Source organism: Salvelinus fontinalis, chromosome 11, assembly GCF_029448725.1.
Source record: "Salvelinus fontinalis isolate EN_2023a chromosome 11, ASM2944872v1, whole genome shotgun sequence".
Classification (NCBI taxonomy): Eukaryota; Metazoa; Chordata; class Actinopteri; order Salmoniformes; family Salmonidae; genus Salvelinus; species Salvelinus fontinalis.
The window spans coordinates 20342138-20368722 of record NC_074675.1 but is presented as its reverse complement, the minus strand read 5'-3'; the positions used below and the strand labels follow the sequence as shown (position 1 = coordinate 20368722).

Here is a 26585-nt window from a genome sequence, read left to right as displayed (position 1 = left end):
AAACTAAAAACATATTTTGAGCTGTTGTCCACTAGTGATTCATTTGTTTCTAAGCACTCTAGTGAGTGAGAACAGGACAACACAGACAGTGAAGAAAAGTTGAAATCAACTCAACTCATAGATTACAAAATAATCTAGATTTATTATAGAATATTAGACCGACACAAATGAGTAAGTTAACTGGTGATACTCACAAAGTTGACCTCCAGGGTTTCTTTGCGTGGTCGCATCTTAATGGCGAAGGCCTGGGCCTTCAGGTAACGCTGCTTCTTATTGAACCCATCATCTTCTCATGTAACACAAGAGAACAAATTTGCTCCAATACTGAGCTGAGGGAATTGACATTCCACAACTTGCATTTTCCACAAAAATACAGAAAGAACATTGCACACTAATTATGCTCCAAAACATTTAATGGGTATAGCAACCAACAATTGGGCACGCAGTGCCTTCTTCCGGGTTAAATGGCAAATGCTTGAACCATGTTATGTAGACAAACAGTGCAATTAGTTCAGCCAATGAACAGTGAGGAGAGTATCATTGTAATTAAGGTAATGAGGGACAAAAAAGTGGTTAAAAAACTAAAATTATACAGCATGTCAAGATGTAAATAATTGCCCCATGTATTCAACATCTTATGTCAACATGATTAGATAAAATGTAAAATCTTGGTCGACCGAGAGTAGTCTCTTCTTTCTTTCTTTTAAACATTGTACTTTTACATGTATAAACACACCCTGTGTTTGAATGAAATCCACATATGCACTGAGCTTATCTGGTGCTTTAAGCACTGTTGAAATAATTAAGATACACAAACAACTCAAGAGGGAACCTGATGGCCACGCTGTGTTAAAATCTCGCTCTCCCAGCAGGCACTACAGCACAGCAAGTGTTCATAGTGCTGTACACGCTGAAGCTGCAACATAAGTACAGCCAATTTTCTTTTTTTCTTACTTGTTTTGAGAAGTTCTGTTACCGAAATTGTTTAGGAAAACCATTCCCTCCCTATTCCATTAACCCTTTCTCTCTTTACGTGAGACTACCATAATCACATCAATAAATTGGTTATAACAAATTCCCAGCATTATAACAGCAAAATGGATGCGGAGGACGTGAAAAAGAAACTTGAGAACAGGGGAATGTTTACTGGTTGCTCAGGAGGGAAAGGGGAAGTCAGATGTGTGAAAGCCATTTGAATTAGTTGTGGAAACTACTGGAGATCAAGAAAAAGGAGGGTATAGGAGTAAGCGCTGCTTCAGTAGTGTATGCCAAACAGGTGCTGTTAGATTACAATATAATTGTTCTGCCCGTTTGGAACACTGTAAACATTAAATAAATTAGGTAATACCATAGTCTGCTACAAAACCTTTATTACAGCATAGCAAAGATTAAAAACAGACGAATTTGTGAAATTGCTTTACCCAACATTTTGCATTGCGTGAGGCTTGGTGCTCACATACATCAGAGTAGGATATTAAACAAACATTCAAACAGTCAACAAAAGCAGGATCTATCTTACTTCTGTAGGTAGATATATATATAAATATATGTATATATATACACTGCTCAAAAAACTAAAGGGAACACTTAAACAACACAATGTAACTCCAAGTTAGTCACACTTCTGTGAAATCAAACTGTCCACTTAGGAAGCAACACTGATTGACAATAAATTTCACATGCTGTTGTGCAAATGGAATAGACAAAAGGTGGAAATTAAAGGCAATTAGCAAGACACCCCCAAAAAAGGAATGGTTCTGCAGGTGGTGACCACAGACCACTTCTCAGTTCCTATGCTTCCTGGCTGATGTTTTGGTCACTTTTGAATGCTGGCGGTGCTTTCACTCTAGTGGTAGCATGAGACGGAGTCTACAACCCACACAAGTGGCTCAGGTAGTGCAGCTCATCCAGGATGGCACATCAATGCGAGCTGTGGCAAAAAGGTTTGCTGTGTCTGTCAGCGTAGTGTCCAGAGCATGGAGGCGCTACCAGGAGACAGGCCAGTACATCAGGAGACGTGGAGGAGGCCGTAGGAGGGCAACAACCCAGCAGCAGGACCGCTACCTCCGCCTTTGTGCAAGGAGGTGCACTGCCAGAGCCCTGCAAAATGACCTCCAGCAGGTCACAAATGTGCATGTGTCTGCTCAAATGGTCAGAAACAGACTCCATGAGGGTGGTATGAGGGCCCGACGTCCACAGGTGGGGGTTGTGCTTACAGCCCAACACCGTGCAGGACGTTTGGCATTTGCCAGAGAACACCAAGATTGGCAAATTCGCCACTGGCGCCCTGTGCTCTTCACAGATTAAAGCAGGTTCACACTGAGCACATGAGCACATGGGACAGATGTGACAGAGTCTGGAGACGCCGTGGAGAATGTTCTGCTGCCTGCAACATCCTCCAGCATGACCGGTTTGGCGGTGGGTCAGTCATGGTGTGGGGTGGCATTTCTTTGTGAGGCCGCACAGCCCTCCATGTGCTCACCAGAGGTAGCCTGACTGCCATTAGGTACCGAGATGAGATCCTCAGACCCCTTGTGGGACCATATGCTGGTGCGGTTGGCCCTGGGTTCCTCCTAATGCAAGACAATGCTAGACCTCATGTGGCTGGAGTGTGTCAGCAGTTCCTGCAAGAGGAAGGCATTGATGCTATGGACTGGCCCGCCCCGTTCCCCAGACCTGAATCCAATTGAGCACATCTGGGACATCATGTCTCGCTCCATCCACCAACGCCACTTTGCACCACAGACTGTCCAGGAGTTGGTGGATGCTTTAGTCCAGGTCTGGGACTACCTCATCAGGAGCATGCCCAGGCGTTGTAGGGAGGTCATACAGGCACGTGGAGGCCACACACACTACTGAGCCTCATTTTGACTTGTTTTAAGGACATTACATCAAAGTTGGATCAGCCTGTAGTGTGGTTTTCCACTTTAATTGAGTGTGACTCCAAATCCAGACCTCCATGGGTTGATAAATTTGATTTCCATTGATAATTTTTGTGTGATTTTGTTGTCAGCACATTCAACTATGTTAAGAAATAAGTATTTAATAAGAATATTTCATTCATTCAGATCTAGGATGTGTTATTTTAGTTCCCTTTGTTTTTTTGAGCAGTGTATATATATTTTTTTTTTTATTCGGCAAAATCGCCATCCAAAAACACCGATTTCTGATTGTTATGAAAACTTGAAAATCGGCCCTAATTAATCGTCCATTCCGATTAATTGGTCGACCTCTAGCCTGAATACATTCTAAATGCACTGTATATGGCATTATCTTTCATTATCTATATGGCATTATCTATCCAGATACTTTATATCTGGTTTAAGTTGTTTAAAAACAAAGTGTTAACATGCGAAAATGTATATACAAAAAAATATATATATATTTAAATGGAAAAAATATATATAGCTTGGACTTAGGCGTCCCGATAAACTGCTTAGAGTTTCTATCGTCGAAAAATCCATGAACACACTTGTCGTTGCAGCATCTCCTCTGGATAAGTGAAGTCAAATAAATACTAGCTAAGTTCCTTACCAGCCGGTACAATCTCTAAACCAACCATCTTGGGACCACTGCCAAAGATCTGCATGGTCTTGGGCTCTTTGTTTTCCCGCTAGGAGAGGAGACAAAAACATGATACAAAATCAGGGAACGTTCCTGGGATGAGTCCAAAATGTTACCCGTTTCCCTATATAGCGCCCTACTTTTGACCAGAGTATTATGCAGGCCCCAAAGTAGTGTACTATATAGGGAATAGGGTCTATTTCAGATGCAGAGTCCTGGAGAGATGTCCAGGAAACAGTTAGATCTTGTTGGAATGACAAACATCAACGACTGACCCCGTGAAGAGTTCTACTGACTGCAGCTGGGGAATCTAGGAAATGATGAAGGGGCAGAAGCTGGGTCGCTGTTCAATTTAAAAAGTAGCCAACAACAGCAATGTGATATTGGGCCTGGATAATCAATGAATCCATGGTGATACCTCTGTAGGCGTTATGTTCGTTGCTGTATATTGCATGTAATTTGGAAGTCTTTATGCCAAACTACACAAAACAATTGCCACACAGTAAGTTCTCTGGATTACCTCAAGCAGAGTTTCCGTTAACCTGTAATAGCAGGCTTCTGGCAGAAAAAAAATATATGTAAAGGCCGATAAATTTGCCCGCGCCAATTGTCCGGGAGAATAATAAAAAAATTAAATGCGAAATAATGCTCATCGATCTATAGGTTAATTCTCATACTGTTGTGGAATTAAAATTGGCACGTGTACAGTACATTCGTTATGCATCTTATCCATCACATGCGTACAGATTAGAGGTCGACCGATTAATCGGAATGGCCGATTATTTAGGGCCGATTTCAAGTTATCATAACAATCGGTAGTCGGCATTTTTGGACACCGATCATGGCCGATTACATTGCACTCCACGAGGAGACTGAGTGGCAGGCTAACTACCTGTTATGCGAGTGCAGCAAGGAGCCAAGGTAAGGTGCTAGCTAGTATTAAACGTATCTTATAAAAAACAATCAATCTTAACATAAATCACTAGTTAACTACACATGGTTGATGATATTACTAGTTTATCTAGCTTGTCCTGCGTTGCATATAATCGATGTGGTGCCTGTTAATGTATCATTGAATCATAGCCTACTTCGCCAAATGGGTGATTTAACAAGCGCATTCGCAAAAAAAAGCACTGTCATTGCACCAATGTGTACCTAACCATAAACATCAACGCCTTTCTTAAAATCAATACACAAGTATATATTTTTGAACCTGCATATTTAGTTAATATTGCCTGCTAACATGCATTTCTTTTAACCAGGGAAATTGTGTCACTTCTCTTGTGTTTTGTTCTGTGCAACAGAGTCAGGGTACATGCAGCAGTTTGGACTGCCTGGCTCGTTGCGAACTGTGTGAAGACTATTTCTTCCTAACAAAGACAGCCTACGTCGCCAAACGGGGGATGATTTAACAAAAGCGCATTTGCGAAAAAAGCACAATTGTTGTACGAATGTACCTAACCATAAACATCAAAGCCTTTCTTAAAAACAATACACAGAAGTATATTTTTTTTAAACCTGCATATTTAGCTAAAATAAATCCTGGTTAGCAGGCAATATTAAACTAGGTTAATTGTGTCACTTCTCTTGCGTTCATTGCACGCAGAGTCAGGGTATTTGCAACCGTTTGGGCCGCCTGGCTCGTTGCGAACTAATTTGCCAGAATTTTACGTAATTATGACATAACATTGAAGGTTGTGCAATGTAACAGGAATATTTAGACTTACGGATGCCACCCGTTAGATAAAATACGGAACAGTTCTGTATTTCACTGAAAGAATAAACGTTTTGCTTTCGAGATGATAGTTTCCGGATTCGACCATATTAATGACCTAAGGCTCATATTTCTGTGTGTTATTATATTATAATTAAGTCTATGATTTGATAAAGCAGTCTGACTGAGCGGTGGTTGGCAGCAGCAGGCTCGTAAGCATTCATTCAAACAGCACTTTACTGCGTTTGCCAGCAACATTGCGCTGTTTATGACTTCAAGCATATCAACTCCCGAGATTAGGCTGGCAACACTAAAGTACCTATTAGAACATCCAATAGTCAAAGGTATATGAAATACAAAATGGTATAGAGAGAAATAGTCCTATAATAACTACAACCTAAAACTTCTTACCTGGGAATATTGAAGACTCATGTTAAAAGGAACCACCAGATTTCATATGTTCTAATGAACTTAAACATTAGCTTTTTTACATGGCACATATTGCACTTTTACTTTCTTCCCCAAAACTTTGTTTTTGCATTATTTAAACCAAATTGAACATGTTTCATTATATATTTGAGACTAAATTGATTTTATTGATGTATTATATTAAGTTAAAATAAGTGTTCATTCAGTATTGTTGTAATTGTTATTATTACAAATATATATATAAAAATCGTCCGATTAATCGGTATCAGCTTTTTTTGGTCCTCCTTTTTTTTTTTTTACATTTAAAAAGAAAAGGTCCCTGACGTTTCGCACAATTCTTGCTTCTTCAGAGAAAAGTATCGGTATCGGTATCGTTGAAAAATCATAATTGGTCAACCTCTAGTAGATAGAGCCTTTGAGAGGAAAATCTGTCAAGAGGGTACGAGAGCTGCTGCTACAGCATCTCAAACAGCAAATGCATAGGCAATGGAAGGCAGGTTTTATTAGCGTGTCACACACAACTTTGCAATAAGCTGGAGGCAGTATACATTTTGAAAAAATATACTTAATTGTTTGAAACCTGAATGTTTTAATACGAGGCATGTCTTACCATGCTTCAAAGTAGCCTAGCCAAAAATTTGACCATATCCATGAATGCAATTATTTTATAATCAACTTTCTTTCATTGTCCAGTAGCCAAAGGCCACTCACATGTGCCCTTTTGACAGCAGTGTTTTCTCGCCAATTGCATTAACTATTGAACGAACAGTCGCACAGAGTCATCTGCCTTGTGCAACATTTTCTGACCTGTTGCATCAGACCAATTGCTTTTTAAAGTTTCCTATGTAGCCTAGACCAACTGGTTCAATCATCCCACATCTGACCCAAAGTCAGATTGGAAATAAGCTATTTCTTTCTCAACAAGCTGATCAATAAAATAGGTAAACTTTTCTTCTATGCGGGATAGCAGATTGCTCCTATTCTATTGGTCATCGTGTCGAAAAAGAAATAGGCTAGTAATTTTGCTATTCATTACTCGTCTTGTTGGCAGAGGAAAAGTAAATGTGGATAGTTATTCTAACATCTTCAAAGTGCACATCAGAATTCGGCAAGAAGGACCGCACATTGTTGCATCCTAGACTTTCATGTTCCGTTAATATGAAGTACAACAATCCAAACGTGATTTCTGTCATTCTGAGCACCGTGGGTTAACATCCTAATCAGGGTACGCACCCATTACATATGGGTCCGGTAAATTTCTCAAATGTCCGTCGAAATTTGTAAATCATGCAGCGCCTTGTGTCACCATTGCAGATTTTAGAGAAACAATAAATGTCGGTACATATAAATGTCTTATATGGGCTGAATGCTCAACTTTGTGTTAATATAACTGCACTATCCAATTTGAAGTAGCTATTACTGCGAAAAAATGCCATGCTATTGTTTGAGCGCTCCTAACAACAAAACAAATATTTTCACTTGCGATAGGTTTGATAAATTCACCTCTGAAGGTGAAACGTGTACTTAAATCAGAGAAAGATTTCAGAATGTATCATCCAAAGGGTCCCAGAAATAACATGAAGTGTCATTTTGTTAGATAAAATCATTTTTCATATCCTGAAATCATATCCTACTACACCATCGGATTTACAACCAGAGTGATGGCTAGACGTGGGACCTTTCTGTTGCATTTCAAAGATTGTAGGGGAGAAAAAAAGTTGTTTTTTTCTTTGTATTTTCTTCTACCAGATCTATTGTGTTATATTCTCCTACATTCAATTCACATTTCCACAAACTTCAAAGTGTTCCCTTTCAAATGGTACCAAGAATATGCATATCCTTGCTTCAGGGCCCAAGCTACAGGCAGTTAGATTTGGGTATGGCATTTTAGGTGAAAATTTGAATAAAAAGGGGACCATCCCTAAGAAGTTTTAAAATGCTGCTGGTCAAATGCGCCACAGTTAGCAGCATATATAAGTACAACCCCCAACCTAACTTTCTACAGCACTTGTGATAAGAAATAGTCTGTTCTGAATTACACAAGAGGAAAAGCTAATGTCATTACAGTAACCATGTGACCCCATGAAAAAAATGACCTCCACAGGAAGATGAGCAGATTTGCCAAGAAGAAAGGTCTCTGTTGATGTTATGGGCAGACACAGTACACGCAAGGCTAAGGCTCTCTGTCTATTGAGAATGTAGCTAATGCATCCAGAGCCAGCAAACAGGCTGCAAAGGCCCTCTTACTAATGAGAATCTATCTCCATCAATTGCATTTCCAGTGCATTAAGTCCAAACAAGTAAGGTAAAAAAAAAGGGTAAAAATGCAGATAATTTTTTGTAAATCACAATGTGAAATCAAAATGAAAACTGATAAAATAAAATATAAAAACAAAAACAGTCTCCAGTGATCACCTCATCACCGACCTCGGACTTCAGGCGGCGGGAGCGTCGCTCAGTGAGCGGGCAGTCCTTGTTCTGAGTCCCGTCACTCAGGCTGTCCCTCTCTTCATCCTCCTCCTCCTCTTCCCCCATGCCCTCGTCCTGCACCTCTCCGTCATCTCCCTCCTCGTACAGATGGTGGATACCCTGAGGGGGAGAGAGAGGGTAGGGAGCAGAGTTAAAAATCAGCAAGAGGAAGGGGAAGGCCTACTTACCACCACGTTGTTTTGAAGTGGGTAAGGTAGGTGTTACTGTGGCAGATGTAAGGTGTTGGTTGATAGATTCTTGGAAAGTGGTTGAATAGAGCAGGGAGTAGTAACATTTCAAATCAAATTGTATTTGTCACATGCGCCGAATGGGGTATATAGGTCCTGGATGGCAGGAAGCTTGGCCCCAGTGATGTACTGGGCCGTTCGCACCACCCTCTGTAGTGCCTTGCGGTCGGAGGACAAGCAGTTGCAATACCATGCAGTGATGAAACCCGTCAGGATGTTCTCGATGGTACAGCTGTAGAACCTTTTGAGGATCTGAGGACCCATGCCAAATCTTTTTAGTCTCCTGAAGGGGAATAGGTTTTGTCGTGCCCTCTTCACGACTGAATTGGTGTGCTTGGGCCATGTTAGTTTGTTGGTGATGTGGATGCTAAGGAACTTGAAGCTGCTCGGTCCTCCTTTTCCTGTTGTCCACAATCATGTCCTTTGTCTTTATCATGTTGAGGGAGAGGTTGCTGTCCTGGCACCACAAGGTGTCGTCGTTTGTTGGTGATCAGGCCTACCACTTGTGTCATCGGCAAACTTAATGGTGTTGGAGTCATGCCTGGCCATACAGTCATGAGTGAACAGGGAGTACAGGAGGGGACTGGGCACAAACCCCTGAGGGCCCCCCCCCCCCTCGTGTTGATGATCAGCGTGACGGATGTGTTGTTTCCTACCCTTCCCACCTGGGGGCAGCCCTCCAGGAAGTCCAGTTGCAGAGGGAGGTGTTTAGTCCAAGGGTATTTAGCTTAGTGATGAGCTTCGAGGGCACAGATGTAGTCAATGAATAGAATTCTCACATAGGTGTTCCTTTTGTACAGGTGTGAAAGGGCAGTGTGGAGTGCAATAGAGATTGCATCATCTGTGCATCTGTTTGGGCATTATGCAAATTGGGGTGGGTCTAGGGTTTCTGGGATAATGGTGTTGTGAGCCATGACCAGCCTTTCAAAGCACTTCATGGCTACAGATGTGAGTGATGCGGGTTGGTATTCATTTAGGCAGGTTACCTTTGTGTTCTTGGGCACAGGGACTATGGTGGTCTGCTTGAAACATGTTGGTATTAGACTCAGACAGGGAAGGGATGAAAATGTAAGTGAACACACTTGCCAGTCGGTGAGCGCATTCTCAAGCTACACGTCTTGGTAATCCGTCTGGCCCTGCGGCCTTGTGAAAGTTGACCTGTATAAAAGGTCTTACATCGGCTATGGAGTGAGATCACACAATCGTCGGAACAGCTGATTCTCTCATGCAAATTTCAGTGTAACTTACCTCAAAGCGAGCATAGAAGTAATTTATCTAATCTGGTAGGCTCATATCATTGGGCAGCTCTTGGCTGTGCTTCCCTTTGTAGTCTAACAGTTTGCAAGCCCTGCCACATCCGACGAGTGTCGGAGCCGGTGTAGTACGATTTGATCTTAGTCCTGTATTGACGCTTTGCCTGTTCATCGGAGGGCATAGCAGGATTTCTTATAAGCTTCCGGGTTAGAGTCCTATTCCTTGAAAGCGGCAGCTCAGTGCAGATGTTGCCTGTAATCCATGGCTTCTGGTTGGGGTACGTACAGTCACGGTGGGGACGACGTCCTCAATGCACTTATTGATAAAGCCAGTGACTGATGTGGTGTACTCCTCAATGCCTGCAGGAAGAATCCCGGAACTCATTCCAGTCTGTGCTAGCAAAACAGTCCTGTAGCTTAGCATCTGCTTCATCTGACCACCTTTTTATATTTATTGACCGAGTCACTCGTACTTCCTGCTTTAGTTTTTGCTTGTAAGCAGGAGGATAGAATTATGGTCAGATTGCCAAATGGAGAGCTTTGTAAGCATATGTGTGTGTGGAGTAACGGTGGTCTAGAATTTCTTCCCCCCCCCCCTCTGGTTGGAAAATTAACCTCTGGGGTAGGGGGCAGAATTTTGACGTCCGGATGAAAAGCGTGCCCAAAGTAAACTGCCTGAAAGTAAACTGCCTGTTACTCAGGCCCGGAAGCTAAGAAATGCACATAATTTGTAGATTTGGATGGAAAACACTTTAAAGTTTCTAAAACTGTTAAAGTAATGTCTGTGAGTATAACAGAACTGATATGGCAGGCAAAACCGAGGACAAACCACCCCCCCGAAAAGAAAATTCATCTTACCACTTTTTTCAATGGCTATTACTTTAATTATAAGGCCAAGTCCTCCCAGATTGCAGTTCCTAGGGCTTCCACTAGATGTCAAGTCTTTAGAAAGAGTTTCAGGCTGGGTTTTGGAAAAGTGACCAAGAAATTGTAGTTTTTCTCGGTGGCTCCCATTTTGGCTGAAGTGTTTCCAAGTGCGTGGAAGAAAGCGCGTCCTCTGGTATTTTTCTCTGGTAAAGACAATAACGTTTCTCAGTCTTAAATTTTATTGTTTATTTGCGTATTAGGATACCTAAGGATTTATTATAAACATTGTTTGACTTGTTTGGAAAAGTTTATTATTAATGTTTGGGATTCATTTTGTATGCATTTAGATGGAGGGAAAATGGGTGGATTATTGACTTAAAAGTGCGCCAGCTAAACTGAGTTTTTATGGACATAAAGGACATTATCGAAAAAAAGGACCATTTGTGATGTTTCTGGGACATTTTGGAGTGCCAACAGAAGAAGATCAAAAGGTAAGGCTTTTTTATACCGCTATTTCTGACTTTTGTGTCGCACCTGCCTGGTTGAAATATGATGTTCATGTGTTTGTATGCGAGGCGCTGTCCTCAGATAATCGCATGGTTTGCATTCACCGTAAAGCCTTTTTGAAATCTGACACGGCGGCTGGATTAACAAGAAGTTAACTTCTTGCGACTATAGGGGGTGCTGTTTCAAATTAGCATAATTGTCTCTACAGATGAAACGGCTTCCTACTCAATTCTTGATCGTACAATATGCATATTATTGTTATTATTGGATAGAAAACACTATCTAGTTTCTATAGCCGTTTGAATTATGTCTCTGAGTGGAACAGAACTTTCTACAGCGAAATCCATGAAAGGTTTTGCGAAGGTCTGAGAGCGAAGCTCTGATCTCAGTTCAGTTTAAAGGGGTGTGTATATCCTATGGAACGACACGAACTGCACCCGCCTTCCCCTGGATGTCAGTAACCAATGAGAAGTGGAATGGGCTTCCTGCGTAGCTCTCAGAGGTTATAAAACACCAAGGAGTGAGGTACGCCATCTTTTCGACGTTGAACTTTACGCAGAGAGAGACCCCGGGAAGCCATTTTCGAACGCTTAGTAATGAACTTTAGATGTATCAGTCTGTAATTTAATTTGATATAGGTGTTAGCTTCGTTATGATGTTTCTATTTGAAACCGAGTTATATCAGATTATGCGAGTATATTGCTATTTTTCGGAATTTCCTCAGTATTGCGTAATGAGGATTTGGACACGTTAGCTAATGTTAGCAATTGTTAGCTGCTATATCAGAAGTTGAATGCAACGTTTTACAACCAAGCAACGATTCTTTTGGACAAAAGTACCACTTGGCCAAGATTCCGATGGAAGATCGTCGAAAAGTAAGAGCTATTTATGATGTTATTCCATTTTTATGTGGAAAAATGTAAACTCAATAACGGTAAATAGTGACGCCGTTATTGCGGCACTAGTCTGTCTGTAACGCACACTGTATGTCTAGTAACGTTAATTTTAAAAATCTAACTTAGCGGTTGCATTAATAACTAATGCATCTTTCATTTCATGGCCAAGCTGTATTTTTTTTGTCAAGTTTATGAATAGTTTTCGATAAAAATAGTTGTAATATCATGATGCTGCCGGGCAGATTGCTTGAGTAGTTGGACAGTATTTCCATTGTGTAAGCACGATTTGTGCCGCTAAATATGCACATTTTCGATCAAACTGTATATGTATGTTGTAATGTGATGTTACAGGAGTGTCATCTGAAGAATTCTGAGAAGGTTGGTGAAAAAATTAATATATTTTGGCGATGTTTACATTATCGCTCTCTTTGGCTAGAATCAATGCTCTGGTAACGTTTGCATATGTGGTATGCTAATATAACGATTTATTGTGTTTTCGCTGTAAGACACTTAGAAAATCTGAAATATTATCTGTATTCACAGGATCTGTGTCTTTCGATTAGTGTATGCTGTGTATTTTTACGAAATGTTTGATGATTAGTAAGTAGGTAAACACGTTGCTCTATGTAGTTATTCTAGTCCATTTGTGACAGTGGGTGCAATTGTAACCTATGACATCTACCTGAAATATGCACATTTTTCTAACAAAACCTATCCTATACCATAAATATGTTATCAGACTGTCATCTGAGGAGGTTTTTTCTTGGTTAGTGGCTATCAATATCTTAGTTTAGCCGAATTGGTGATAGCTACTGGTGTTGAGAGAAAATGGTAGACAAGAAAAATTGTGATTTTTGCTAACGTGTTTAGCTAATAGATTTACATATTGTGTCTTTCCTGTAAAACATTTAAAAAATCTGAAATGGTGGCTTTATTCACAGGATCTGTATCTTTCATTAGGTGTCTTGGACTTGTGATTTAATGATATTTAGATGCTACTATTTAATTGTGACGCTATGCTAGCGATGCTAATCAGTGTGGGGGGGGGTGGGGGGTGCTCCCGGACCCGGGGTAGGTGCTAGGTAGAGGTTAACCTTTATTATGTTCAAGAATGTTAACTTCTCTGGGATATTTGGGACGCTAACGTCCCACCTGGCCAAAAGCCAGCAAAAACGCAGAGCGCCAAATTCAAATATATTACCATAAAAATCAAACTTTCATTAAATCACACATGAAAGATACCAAATTAAAGCTACACTTGTTGTGAATCCAGCCAACATGTCTGATTTCAAAAAGGATTTACAGTGAAAGCACACCAAACGATTATGTTAGGTCAGTTCATAGCCACAGAAAAACAGCCATTTTTCCAGCCAACGAGAGGAGTAACAAAAAGCAGAAATAGAGATAAAATTAATCACTAACCTTTGATGATTTTCATCATATGACACTCATAGGACTTCATGTTACACAATACATGTATGTTTTGTTCGGTAAAGTTCACATTTATATCCAAAAATCTGAGTTTAGGCGGGACGCTACTGTCTCACTTGGCCAAAAGCCAGAGAAAATGCAGAGCGCCATATTCAAATAAATTACTATAAAAATCAAACTTTCATTAAAGCTACACTGGTTGTGAATCCAGCCAAACTGTCAGATTTCAAATAGGCTTTTCGGCAAAAGCAAGCGATGCTATTATCTGATGATAGCACCATTGTAAACAAAGAGAGAGAAGCATATTTCAACCATGAAGGCGCGACACAAAACCCAGAAATAAAAATATAATTCATGCCTTACCTTTGACGAGCTTCTGTTGTTGGCACTCCAATATGTCCCATAAACATCACAAATGGTCCTTTTGTTCGATTAATTCCGTCGATATACACTGCTCAAAAAAATAAAAGGGAACACTTAAACAACACAATGTAACTCCAAGTTAATCACACTTCTGTGAAATCAAACTGTCCACTTAGGAAGCAACACTGATTGAAAATAAATTTCTCATGCTGTTGTGCAAATGGAATAGACAACAGGTGGAATTTAAAGGCAATTAGCAAGACACCCCCAAAAAAGGACTGGTTCTGCAGGTGGTGACCACAGACCACTTCTCAGTTCCTATGCTTCCTGGCTGATGTTTTGGTCACTTTTGAATGCTGGCGGTGCTTTCACTCTAGTGGTAGCATGAGACGGAGTCACACAAGTGGCTCAGGTAGTGCAGCTCATCCAGGATGGCACATCAATGCAAGCTGTGGCAAGAAGGTTTGCTGTCTGTCAGCGTAGTGTCCAGAGCATGGAGGCACTACCAGGAGACAGGCCAGTACATCAGGAGACGTGGAGGAGGCCGTAGGAGGGCAACAACCCAGCAGCAGGACCGCTACCTCCGCCTTTGAGCAGGAGGAGCACTGCCAGATCCCCTGCAAAATGACCTCCAGCAGGCCACAAATGTGCATGTGTCTGCTCAAACGGTCAGAAACAGACTCCATGAGGGTGGTATGAGGGCACGACATCCACAGGTGGGGGTTGTGCTTACAGCCCAACACCGTGCAGGACGTTTGGCATTTGCCAGAGAATTGGCAAATTCGCCACTGGCGCCCTGTGCTCGTCACAGATTAAAGCAGGTTCACACTGAGCACGTGACAGAGTCTGGAGACGCCGTGGAGAACGTTCTGCTGCCTGCAACATCCTCCAGCATGACCGGTTTGGTGGTGGGTCAGTCATGGTGTGGGGTAGCATTTCTTTGGGGGGGCCGCACAGCCCTCCATGTGCTCGCCAGAGGTAGCCTGACTGCCATTAGGTACCGAGATGAGATCCTCAGACCCCTTGTGAGACCATATGCTGGTGCGGTTGGCCCTGGGTTCCTCCTAATGCAAGACAATGCTAGACCTCATGTGGCTGGAGTGTCAGCAGTTCCTGCAAGAGGAAGGCATTGATGCTATGGACTGGACCGTTCCCCAGACCCGAATCCAATTGAGCACATCATGCCTCGCTCCATCCACCAACGCCACGTTGCACCACAGACTGTCCAGGAGTTGGCGGATGCTTTAGTCCAGGTGGAGATGCCTCAGGAGACCATCCACCACCTCATCAGGAGCATGCCCGGCGTTGTAGGAGGTCAGACAGGCACGTGGAGGCCACACACACTACTGAGCCTCATTTTGACTTGTTTTAAGGACATTACATCAAAGTTGGAGCAGCCTGTAGTGTGGTTTTCCACTTTAATTTTGAGTGTGACTCCAAAACCAGATCTCCATGGGTTGATAAATTTGATTTCCATTGATTTCCATTGATAATTTTTGTGAGATTTTGTTGTCAGCACATTCAACTATGTAAAGAAAAAAGTATTTAATAAGAATATTTCATTCATTCAGATCTAGGATGTGTTATTTTAGTATTCCATTTATTTTTTTGAGCAGTGTATATCCAAAATGTCCATTTATTTGGCGCGTTTGATCCAGGAAAACACCGGTTCCAACTTGTGAAACGTGACTACAAAATCTCTCAAAAGTTACCTGTAAACTTTGCCAAAACATATCAAACTACTTTTGCAATACAACTTTAGGTATTTTTATACGTAAATATTCGATGAAATTGAAGACGGGATGATCTGTGTTCAATACAGGATTAAAATAAGCTGTAGCTAGCTTCCTGGTCATGCGCCTCTAACAAACAGTACACAACAAGTGACCCTGATTCAAAATGGCCGTACTTCTTCATTACACAAAGGAAAAACCCTCAACTAATTTCTGAAGACTGTTGACATCCAGTGGAAGCGATAGGAACTGCAAGAAAATCAATTAGAAATCTGTATTCCAAATGAAAATGTATTGAAAAGAGAGTGACCTCAAATTAAATCTGAATGGTTTGTCCTCGGGGTTTCGCCTGCTAAATAAGTTCTGTTATACTCACAGGCATGATTCAAACAGTTTTAGAAACTTAAGAGTTTATCCGAATCTACTAACAATATGCATATCTTATCTTCTGGGGATGAGTAGCTGGCAGTTGAATTTGGTTTTCCTTTTCATCCAAACGTGAAAATGCTGCCCCCTATCCTAGAGAAGTTAAATATTTGAATTTTGGAATTTCGCGTGCTGCAATTGCACTGGATGTTGGCCAGGTGAGACACTACCATCCCACCTACACTAGAAAGGTTAAAAGAACAACCACGTTAGATAATTTGTTTTGTGAGATTAAAGATGTTATAAATGGAAACATTGTAACTTTAAGAGCTTCCACAATGTTTGTCAGAGTTAAATCTAAATGTTGTATAACTTATATGATTAAATATGAAACAATTTGTGAGAAGACGAAATGTGATTTCAGCTTTCGAAATGAGATAATTGTTTTTCAAATAAAGTTTTTCCAGTCAGTAACCATGCCCACGTGAGTACAGATATTACGCCAAAAGGATGGAACGCCCCTTTTGCCAGAGTGCTTATAAAGGACTCCTAAAGAATTAACATGCCGGGTTGCTGCCGGTGTGGAAAGTGGTCCCTGAATAATTAAGCATTGAGACCAGAAATCGTGGAGTGGTGGCTACACGTTCAAATGGTTGCAATTTAAATATAGACCAAGCAGGCAGACGGTGTTGAGCCGGACGTCAAGAATGGTTACTCTACCAGACCAGAAAATGGTCAGACCCTCTGAAACTCGACAAGTGAAGAAAGATGAAGACTATACCAAACATTCTCAGTCTGCAGCTGGATAATGTAAAGGAGTCTAGAACTTTTACCAAAGACACAAGGAAGATCTCAGCAGACAACCATTGTGTACCTTTGATGTCGAACGACTCCCAATAGATGGGACAGGGCACTTTCAAGAGAGAGAGACGACAAAGACATAAATTGCAATTATTTTCAAATGAGTGGTTGTTAGGGTGCTAAATATCCATAATTACAATGAGCATATTTTCCACATGTATGTATAATGGGTTCCCTCCGTCTCTCCCGCGCTTTCTTTCCCCATCCCTTTCATTGTGTAACAAGCTGTCATATCGGGTTAGTCCACTAGGGACTATTCATTGCATTATGTGAGTAATCAACATAAACACACACACACACACACGATATATTATATGCAATTCTGTGTGATTAAATTAGTAAATAAATAAGCCAATTTGTGTATCGCTGAATCACATTTAGACTAGGGTTCGTGCAGATTTGAAGTCAACAACATTCAGAATGAGACTGATGAGGTAATAATAATTCATGGATAACAATATATTCTTGAGATATTCGAGAAACGTTAACTCATTAACATGTCTAGGACTGAGGTTCCGCTAGCGGAAACCCTCGCCAACAGCCAATGAAATTGCAGGGCGCCAAATTCAATCAACAGAAATCTCATAATTCAATTTTCTCAAACATACAAGTATTAGACACCATTTTAAAGATACAATTCTCATTAATCCAACCACCGTGTCCGATTTCAAAAAAGCTTTTCGGCGAAAGCAGAACATATCATTATGTTAGGTCAGCAACTAGTCACAGAAAGCATACAGCGATTTTCCAACCAAAGAGAGGAGTCACAAAAAGCAGAAATATTGATAAAATTCATCACTAACCTTTGATATTCTTCATCAGATGACACTCCCGGGACAACATGTTACTCAATACATGTATGTTTTGTTCGATGAAGTTCATATTTATATCCAAATACCTCAGTTTACATTTGGCTTTGCCTCCAAAACATCCAGTGAATTTGCACAGAGCCACATCCAATCACAGAAATACTCATAATAAACATTAATAAAAGATACAAGTGTTATTCACAGATTTAAAGATATACTTCTCCTTAATGCAACCGCTGCGTCAGATTTTTATTTTTTTTACGGAAAAAGCTAACCATGCAATAATCTGAGTACGGCGCTCAGAGACCAACACAACCCAAGAAGATATCCGCCATGTTGGAGTCAACAGAAGTCAGAAATAGCATTATAAATATTCACTTACCTTTGATGATATTCATCAGAATGCCCTCCCAGGAATCCCAGTTCCACAATAAATGTTTGATTTGTTCCATAAAGTCCATAATTTATGTCAGAATTCCTCCTTGTTGTTCACCTGTTCAGTACACAATCTAAACTCACGACACACGGGCAGGTCCAGGCAAAAGTTCAGACGAAAAGTCATATTACAGTCCGTAGAAACATGTCAAATGAAGTATAAAATCAATCTTTAGGATGTTTTTAACATAAATCTTCAATAATGTTCCAACCGGAGAATTCCTTTGTCTGTAGAAAAGCTATGGAACAGAGATCGCTCTCACGTGGATGAGCGTCACGAGCTCAAAGTATTCTGCCAGACCTCTGACTCATTCCCCTCTCATTCGGCCCCACTTCACAGTAGAAGCATCAGACAAGGTTCTAAAGACTGTTGACATCTAGTGGAAGCCTTAGGAAGTGCAACATGACCCATATCCCACTATCTTCAATTGGGAATGAGTTGAATACCTACAAACCTCAGATTTCCCACTTCCTGGTTGGATTTTGCTCAGGTTTTTGCCTGCCATATGAGTTCTGTTATACTCACAGACATCATTCAAACAGTTTTAGAAACTTCAGAGTGTTTTCTATCCAAAACTAATAATAATATGCATATATTAGCAACTGGGACTGAGTAGCAGGCAGTTTACTCTGAGCACGCTTTTCATCCAAACGTGAAAATGCTGCCCCCTACCCATAACAAGTTAAACAAACTTTCTGTGGGGCCCGAAGATTGCTAATGAGTTAATTGTTACATGATTAATTTAATCACGTAATAATTAAACATAGTTACTTGATTTGATAAAATAACCGTCATCACATTAAAGATAGTCACGTCACGACACCATACTGGGTGGCAACGTTCTTATCCCTTGTTTGGTAGCTAACCAACTAGGCTAACTTAGTCACGTCAAAAACAACAGTAGCTACATTTGCATAAGCTGTTTTCTGGTGACATTTATTTGGATACATCCATAACAATGAGCTAATGAGGCGCGATTTTGCCAGGCAAAAAAAATTGCTCTCCCGTCAGGACACTGTCTAGGAGCTAGCCAAAAACATAGCTAACACAATCACTTCATACACTGAGGCTGTTAGCAGTTGGTGTTATTCTTCAATAACAGACCCCAGAGCAAATCAGGGGGAGAAAAATATATTTATTCAAAGAGAACAAATCATAGTTGTTATGCTGGAAAGTAGATGGTAGAAGTTCATTCTTCCCTGTCCTCAGTGTTTTCTCAACTGAACAAAGAGACAGGATGTAGTTTAAAACCCAAACCTAGCCTGTGGTTGACCAATTAGAAATCCTTGCAGTAAAATTGGGCAAATAGCCAAATATCTATTTTCAGGCTCAATGTATAGACAATTCGGACCAATGAGAACTTACCACATATAGCTTTGAATCCTGTTCTGAAATTTCTCCCACAACTACAATAGGCCTATGGGTAATGTGTTGAACATAGTCGTCATTTAGTCCTCTGCATTGTGTATTTATCATTGAATATTCTTACACTGTAAAGACTGCAAAGTAGCGGCACTTCGTTTTACCTATTGGCATTTCTTTGTATATATCCACAAAATTTATCCCAGCTGATTCAAGATGTCGACTGACTAAGAAATGCTACCTGCCTGTCCGTCTCGTCTTGACTCCTACAAGTTAATTACTATAGACAGCTGGAGATCGAATTTGAATATTGAAACAATGTTGCAAATGTCGGAGACAGACAGCAAGGTTTATACTAATCTCTGCTGTTGAAAAATAAATGTTAGTCTAAAAGAAATGAATGGTAACCGGTGGTAACTTGTGGAATAGACACCGGCTGGAACGAGCATTTAATCAATCAGCATTAGACCCACCCGTTGTATAATTCCCTATAACGCACGGTATATCTGCACGGTAGCATTCAATGGCTATAGTTCATTCTTACATGTTCTGTGTTTGAGCTAAATTTGAAAGCAAAATTCTAACTAAAAACATATTTTCATAATAGCAAGCTAGGACAGATGGTTTGGTTAGGTAAACTAGCAAGTCTGTTTGGTTACCAAGGCAACTACTGTAGCTATCTAGTAAATGTGCTAGCTATTAAAGCAGTAAAGGTGTTCAATTATAACCATGCAACTCCGTGGAAGGTTAGTTCCATTCCACTAGCACGTTGTGGAACACAACTTCCACGTAGTTCATTATTTTCCATAGAACGCATAGCCCCTCATTAATTATCCCTTACATGTTGTGATACAGAATCAGAAGAGGCTGGTGAGAGGAGCTATAGGAGGATGGGCTCATTGTAATGGCTGGATTGATTCTGTCCTAGCCATTACAATGAGCCCGTCCTCCTATAGCTCTTCCCACCAGTCTCCTCTGTACAGAACACTGTTACAAATGTGAATGTAGCATGGCAAAGCACAAAAGGAAAGTACTACATGACAGGGTATTGACATGAGTTGTAAGAATGTAGAAGTGTGAATACATAGCACAAACCTATGATTATCCACACCTAACATTTGCCAATAGAGGGCTGATGCAATGTACTACCTCTATTGACATCACAAAAACCTTTCTCACTCCAGAGCCTACATGTTCTTGTGTGCATGTGTCAACCAATAGCACTTACAGTGAGCGTGGCTCCAGACTGGAAGAGCTCATAGGGGTAGAGGATCCTCTCGAAGTGGGACCGCAGCAGAGAGCCCATACCTTTCCCTGGGGGGAAACCCATCCTGCTGCCCACCTTGGACCATCTCTTCTCCTTACACACTGTCTCAAAGCCTCCCTCGGAGGAGACAATCTGAAATACAATGTTTTTTAGTGAGATGGTTATGGTTGACTCGCACACAAAAAGCATATTTTCAAAATACTAAGGAGACATTCAAATGTACACCAGCACTTAGCACCTCTGCTGTCCTAAAACAAAATCCAAAACAAACGCTACTTACGCCTAAGATATAAATAAATCATAGCATACTTATACAAACACACCACACTGCATGTTTCTAAAAACAGTATACTGTTCAGGTGAATGGTCTGACTCCGGTCTTACCTTGCTGAGCTGGTACAGATCGAGGATCTTCCTCTCCACATGAGGGAAGCGCAGCCTGGACCCCTGCAGCTCCCAGAACTTGGCAATCTGATCCAGGAAGTTGAGCTTGACTCGAGTGAGGGCCTGAAAGCAATGGGAGAGGTGAGGGAACGGTACAAACACATGAAAGTCAATTCAAGTGAAAAATCTGGCATGCTCAACTCTAAACAGGAATATAAAGAGGTGCCTTGGAGAAATCAAAGTAAAGACAGCCTAAAAAAGCCAGTGACTGATATCCGTTAAACTCTTAATGTAGGCTAAGTTACAACTTTTCTGACCCTAAAAACCCTTCCTAAAGTAGACCTACCACCCATTCAGGCCAGTGCTGTTAACTCAGTCATTGTATTCAAGAGTGCTGCCCCCAAAATGTGACGGCAGCTGCAGTCAATGCACATAAGGACTGCACTGTCAAGCCACACCATCATATAGGTTACCTAACATGTTTATCCATAGACTACCAAAACATAATAAAATAACATACATACATCAGTGAATGACTCATTCAAATAACTCATTCAAATAACTAGCTTATTTGACTACTAACTTAGGCAATAACTATTTTTATTTATTTTTATTTAACTAGGCAAGTCAGTTAAGAACAAATTCTTATTTACAATCAAATCAAATTTTATTTGTCACATACACATGGTTAGCAGATGTTAATGCGAGTGTAGCGAAATGCTTGTGCTTCTAGTTCCGACAATGCAGTAATAACCAACAAGTAATCTAACCTAACAATTCCACAACTACTACCTTATACACACACGTGTAAAGGGATAAAGAATATGTACACTAAGATATATGAATGAGTGATGGTACAGAACGGCATAGGCAAGATACAGTAGATGGTATAGAGTACAGTATATACATATGAGATGAGTAATGTAGGGTATGTAAACATAAAGTGGCATAGTTTAAAGTGGCTAGTGATACATGTATTACATAAAGATGGCAAGATGTAGTAGATGATATACAGTACAGTATAGTACAGTATATACATATACATATGAGATGAGTAATGTAGGGTATGTAAACATTATATTAAGTGGCATTGTGTAACGGCAGTCTAAGACGTCCTCCTCCTCAGACGAGGAGAGGCGAGAAGGATCTGAGGACCAATGTGCACCGTGGTAATTTTCCATGATTTAATTAACACAAAACAAGACACTATACAAAATGACAAAACAAACTAACCGTCACAGCTGGTGCAGACAAAACACAAAGACAGGAAACAACCACCCACAATCCCCAACACAAAACAAGCCACCTATATATGATTCTCAATCAGGGACAACGATTGACAGCTGTCTCTGATTGAGAACCATATTAGGCTGAACACAGAAACAGACGAACTAGACACACAACATAGAATTCCCACCCAGCTCACGTCCTGACCAACACTAAACAAGCAAAACACATAAGAACTCTGGTCAGGACGTTACACATTGTTTAAAGTGGCTAGTGGTACATGTTTACATAATTTCCATCAATTCCCATTATTAAAGTGGCTGGAGTTGAGTCAGTATGTTGGCAGCGGCCGCTAAATGTTAGTGGTGGCTGTTTAACAGTCTGATGGCCTTGAGATAGAAGCTGTTTTTCATTCTCTCGGACAGCCTATTTAGGCCTATACCTTATAACGACTACATACAGGGTACCTAACTGCATTTCCAACATAGCCTTCAGTGTTGTAACTACGTACAGTATACTTACCTCCAATTCATTGAGTCTCTGGACTCTGGGAGTGAAGCGGAAGTTGCGTACGTCGCAGGCAAAAGGAGGTGTCCAGTCCTAAAAGACAGAAGAGAACAATGGAAACCAAATGAACAACTTTGGTTCAGATTTTCATACAACTAAGTAATGTGTAAGTAAAAGCAACAAAAATAGAAAATACTTGTCAAAATATACATTACATAATACTATTCAAATCCCCTTTTTACATAAATAATATAGGGATGTGTGGATACAGATTGGGAAAGCATCAGCCCAGGAAATTGGATGTAAAAAAATATATATATTTCTAAAATGTTTAAAACCACCCAACAATACCAGAATACTGGATATGACTTAAATAATAATTGAAGTCCCTGTAGTCTAATTGCTTTAAAATGGGCACAGACTTATCCCCAAACGACAAATAATACTGGAGTACAGTGCAATAAAACAAAACCTCCCAGAAGCAACTGTCAAGTTTAAGTGTGGGTGCAAAATTGACCAAATTAAGAGGGTTAGCCTAATCACCCAAATGTTCTGTGTGGGAAATGGGAATAAGAGAGAAAAAGGCCAATATTAGACATACATTTGATTTGCACAAGGCCAAATAATAAAACATGAAAAGTTGAGCATTTGGGTACTAATTTCACTTCCTGATACTGTAGGCCTATCCCAAAACATAAAAAATATATATATATATATATATATATATATATATATATATATTACTCTTCACAGCTACATACATGGATATTGCTCATATTGTAGTCATGATGTAGCAAAGACTTTGAAATCTCGGCCATCAAATGAAAAGTAACGAGGAATTGGTATATCAAATTGTTAATAGTTCAAAAAAATGTATCTAGACATCTAATTCGTGGGACGTTACTTGATATCCCGAAAGTAACAGTTGCAATCTGTTCAGAAAACACACCAAAAAAAAGAGTCCGACGGGAGTCTGGAATAGAGGCCGCTGTTTTAAATGACGGCTTTACTTGAACTGTTTGGCTAAATATAAACATCCAAAATCATTGTTCAAATAAACTGAGAAACAGACAAGAAATTTTACTCATTTTGACCTACTCGACTAAAAATGTGCGTGGGCTAGGCCGAAAATACCATAAATAGATGACAACAAGGGCACAAACCAATGCAGGAGTAAATCTTAAAATGGAAGCAATGTGTTATATTCCAAAAGCAGAAACAGTGAGGTTACCTCGGGCGGTCGAATTTTGCAGATGCCAGCTCTCTCTGCAATAGGTCGAATCTTGTTTATAAATCCTAGTGGATCCGAAAAATCTTCCCAACTCGGTTCAAAAACTGGGCACTCGGGAGGGGGTACGAATTCAGCAAAATCAGACATGATGAAATCACAACTTATACTTTCTTTAAAAGACAATAGTACTTGTGTTTAAAATGTATTGTGTTGACATCTGTGAGTGACATCAGTCCATGATTCGGTTATCTTTCAATTAGCACACATATTGTTGCTTCGGGAACTTCTCCTTCATGTTCATGATTGTTTTAGTTTCAAGAAAAATCATTTCAATGAAGACAATTTCTTGATATGCCAACAGCTGGGCGACATGACAATATTGTTGAGTTGACGTCTCAAAGACAAAAATGTAAAAGATCAAAAATACATTTCCAGTCCTATTCCATTTTAAGGAAATTGCTGGGCCAAGCCGGGCGGCGTCCACCCCTCCAGTACAGCAACGTTAAATGAAAGAACGAGAACTACCTGGGGCTCAGGACGTCAGTCAAAAGCGCCATCACTCCCCTTTAAAATATGGACATATGATCCCGCAACAAAATAAAAACGGCCCAAAAAAATGTGATGTATAATTATTCTAAGCTCCATATTAACCCAATAAACATTTCCCATTATTTGCGATTTCACTTTTGAATATCCATTGGTTGTGACATCTTCATATGCCAGGAAAGGGCATTATTTCATCCAGATTTCGCAATTTTATCCATTTAAAGTTGCGCCTTAATGGTCATCCAATCTAAATACGTTCTTCAGTAGTTTTCCAGGCTAAATGAGTGCGACCCTCTTCATCCGAAGAGTAGTTCGTGACCATCAACATCGAAACCTGAGCAGTTAGCTTAGCAATTAGCGCACATTGTTGATCAAACCACGTCCACTGCGACGTCCATTCAATTGAAGGATAACGTTAGTTAGCTCGTCGCTACAACAGGCGGGGGGTTCCGTGGAGATGAAGGGTCGACATTCCCGTTGCAGCAACATACGTTATTTGTTCCACAATAAACCAGACGACGAGCTAATTTAAACCATTCTCATGCACACGGTTCTCTTGCTTCGAGTACTTTTCTAGCTGCTGTTGTCATTAAAAACGAAGATACTTCCTAGCTTAGCTAATTTAGCCTAGCCACCCTATGCTGTGACTGCTTGCTAGTTGCTGGCGAATAACTTCGTATGGTGTCTTTCTTTAGTTTGCTCGCACAGTTCTGGAATATACATTTTTCAGGATAAACATTTCCTCTAAAATTGTTCAGTAGATGCCTATGTTGCTCGACGCTATGAACTTTCAAATATTGTGTATGTATATATATATTTATATATTTCCCACCTTTCTTTTACTAGCAACGACCATATCACTACCATGTATGTAACAATAATATACAAATCCTCCACTTCCGCCTCCACATCCGCTTCAAGAAAACTAGAACCATGGTTTATTTACTATTTCCCTCTATACAAAATCATATACCTCCAGTTATGTACATCAGCATTTATAGTAAATTAGTTGTAGTTCTGTAAGGAATACTAGGTTCATAACCAAGTGGGGGAAAAATCCATCGTCTCTCGTGGTGCTTTCATGACCAGTGGTATTCGGGAAAAAACGAGAGCAATCGTGACGTCAGTGATATCCAAGTCGGAGAAGTCTAGGATGATCCCAGAGTTTTTCCGACTTGGAATTCCGAGTTGGATGACTGTTCAAAACAATTTATCCTGCTCGAAACATTTTTCCGTAATTGCCAGTTGTATTGAACACACTGATGTCGGAGATTTCCGAGTTCCCAGTTGTATGCAACGCGGCATGAACTCCGAATTCTCCCCATGATAAACTCTGATATCACCTAAGGAATTTATCTCTATAAAATATGTTTTGTCAGTTTGTAACAATTAAACATTATTTATAAAAGCAATCTATTATGTTTAACACTATATTTTGTTTACAAGCATGATTGATAGCTGTACTTTTAGTTTACGGTTGATCAGCTTGTTGGCCATTTGCCAATCGGCGTTTCAACGAGTTCAAAGCATGTGGGAATGCATCTAAATTGCATTTACGACTTCACAACTCGCAATTACCACTTTTCCATTTGGTTATGCTGTGTTCCTGTGCTCGTCGGAGATTCCTATTTGATTTTGAAAATACGACTTTGTTTTATTCATGTGCTTTTTGGTCTGAACAATTCTTCAAACAACGGTGCTGATAAATATTTAGCTAGTTTGCTTAACAGTGACAATGTGGTCAAACTATCTACATTACCCATAGACCTATTGTAGCTGTCAAAAACGGATTTGTTATTTTGGTTGAAAAGTTAAGGTTATAGTAAAACGTCACAACATTATCATGGTTGTTTCACACTTGTAGGCAAATTCCGACCTGTATGCAGATATAGAACAATGAGGGTTAGCTAAAAAAAATATTTGATGTAGGGTCGTTCAAGTGAAACTTCCCAGTCGGAACTAACTTCGGATAACTCCGAAAGCACATATACAGCATTAGTGTGTATAGATAATAGAAAAGGTAACCCCATACAAATACAGTGAAAACACGTAAAACACACCCTATCCCCTCACAGCACTCAAATGAAGTGGACACTTCTGATGACGTTTCATGAC

General features: G+C 40.2%; 1 protein-coding gene across 8 annotated transcripts in view; it reads right to left on the bottom strand.

The window, feature by feature from the left end:
- Positions 1-25551, bottom strand: part of LOC129865261 (lysine-specific demethylase 5A-like) — a 53394-nt gene extending 27843 nt beyond the window's left edge. For 2 of the 8 annotated variants that reach the window (XM_055937893.1, XM_055937897.1), the window contains exons 1-7: positions 23925-25550; positions 22709-22786; positions 20960-21082; positions 20537-20707; positions 8135-8296; positions 3535-3613; positions 195-286 (exon numbers count right to left, since the gene is read on the bottom strand). In XM_055937893.1, coding sequence (XP_055793868.1) covers positions 195-286; positions 3535-3613; positions 8135-8296; positions 20537-20707; positions 20960-21082; positions 22709-22786; positions 23925-24071 — 852 coding nt within the window. In that variant the 5' untranslated portion in view covers positions 24072-25550. Of the gene's footprint in view, positions 1-194; positions 290-3534; positions 3614-8122; positions 8297-20536; positions 20708-20959; positions 21083-22708; positions 22787-23924 lie in introns of all 8 variants that reach the window. The other 6 variants (XM_055937894.1, XM_055937890.1, XM_055937891.1 and 3 more) reach the window with 6 other exon arrangements.
- Positions 25552-26585: the final 1034 nt, after the last annotated feature.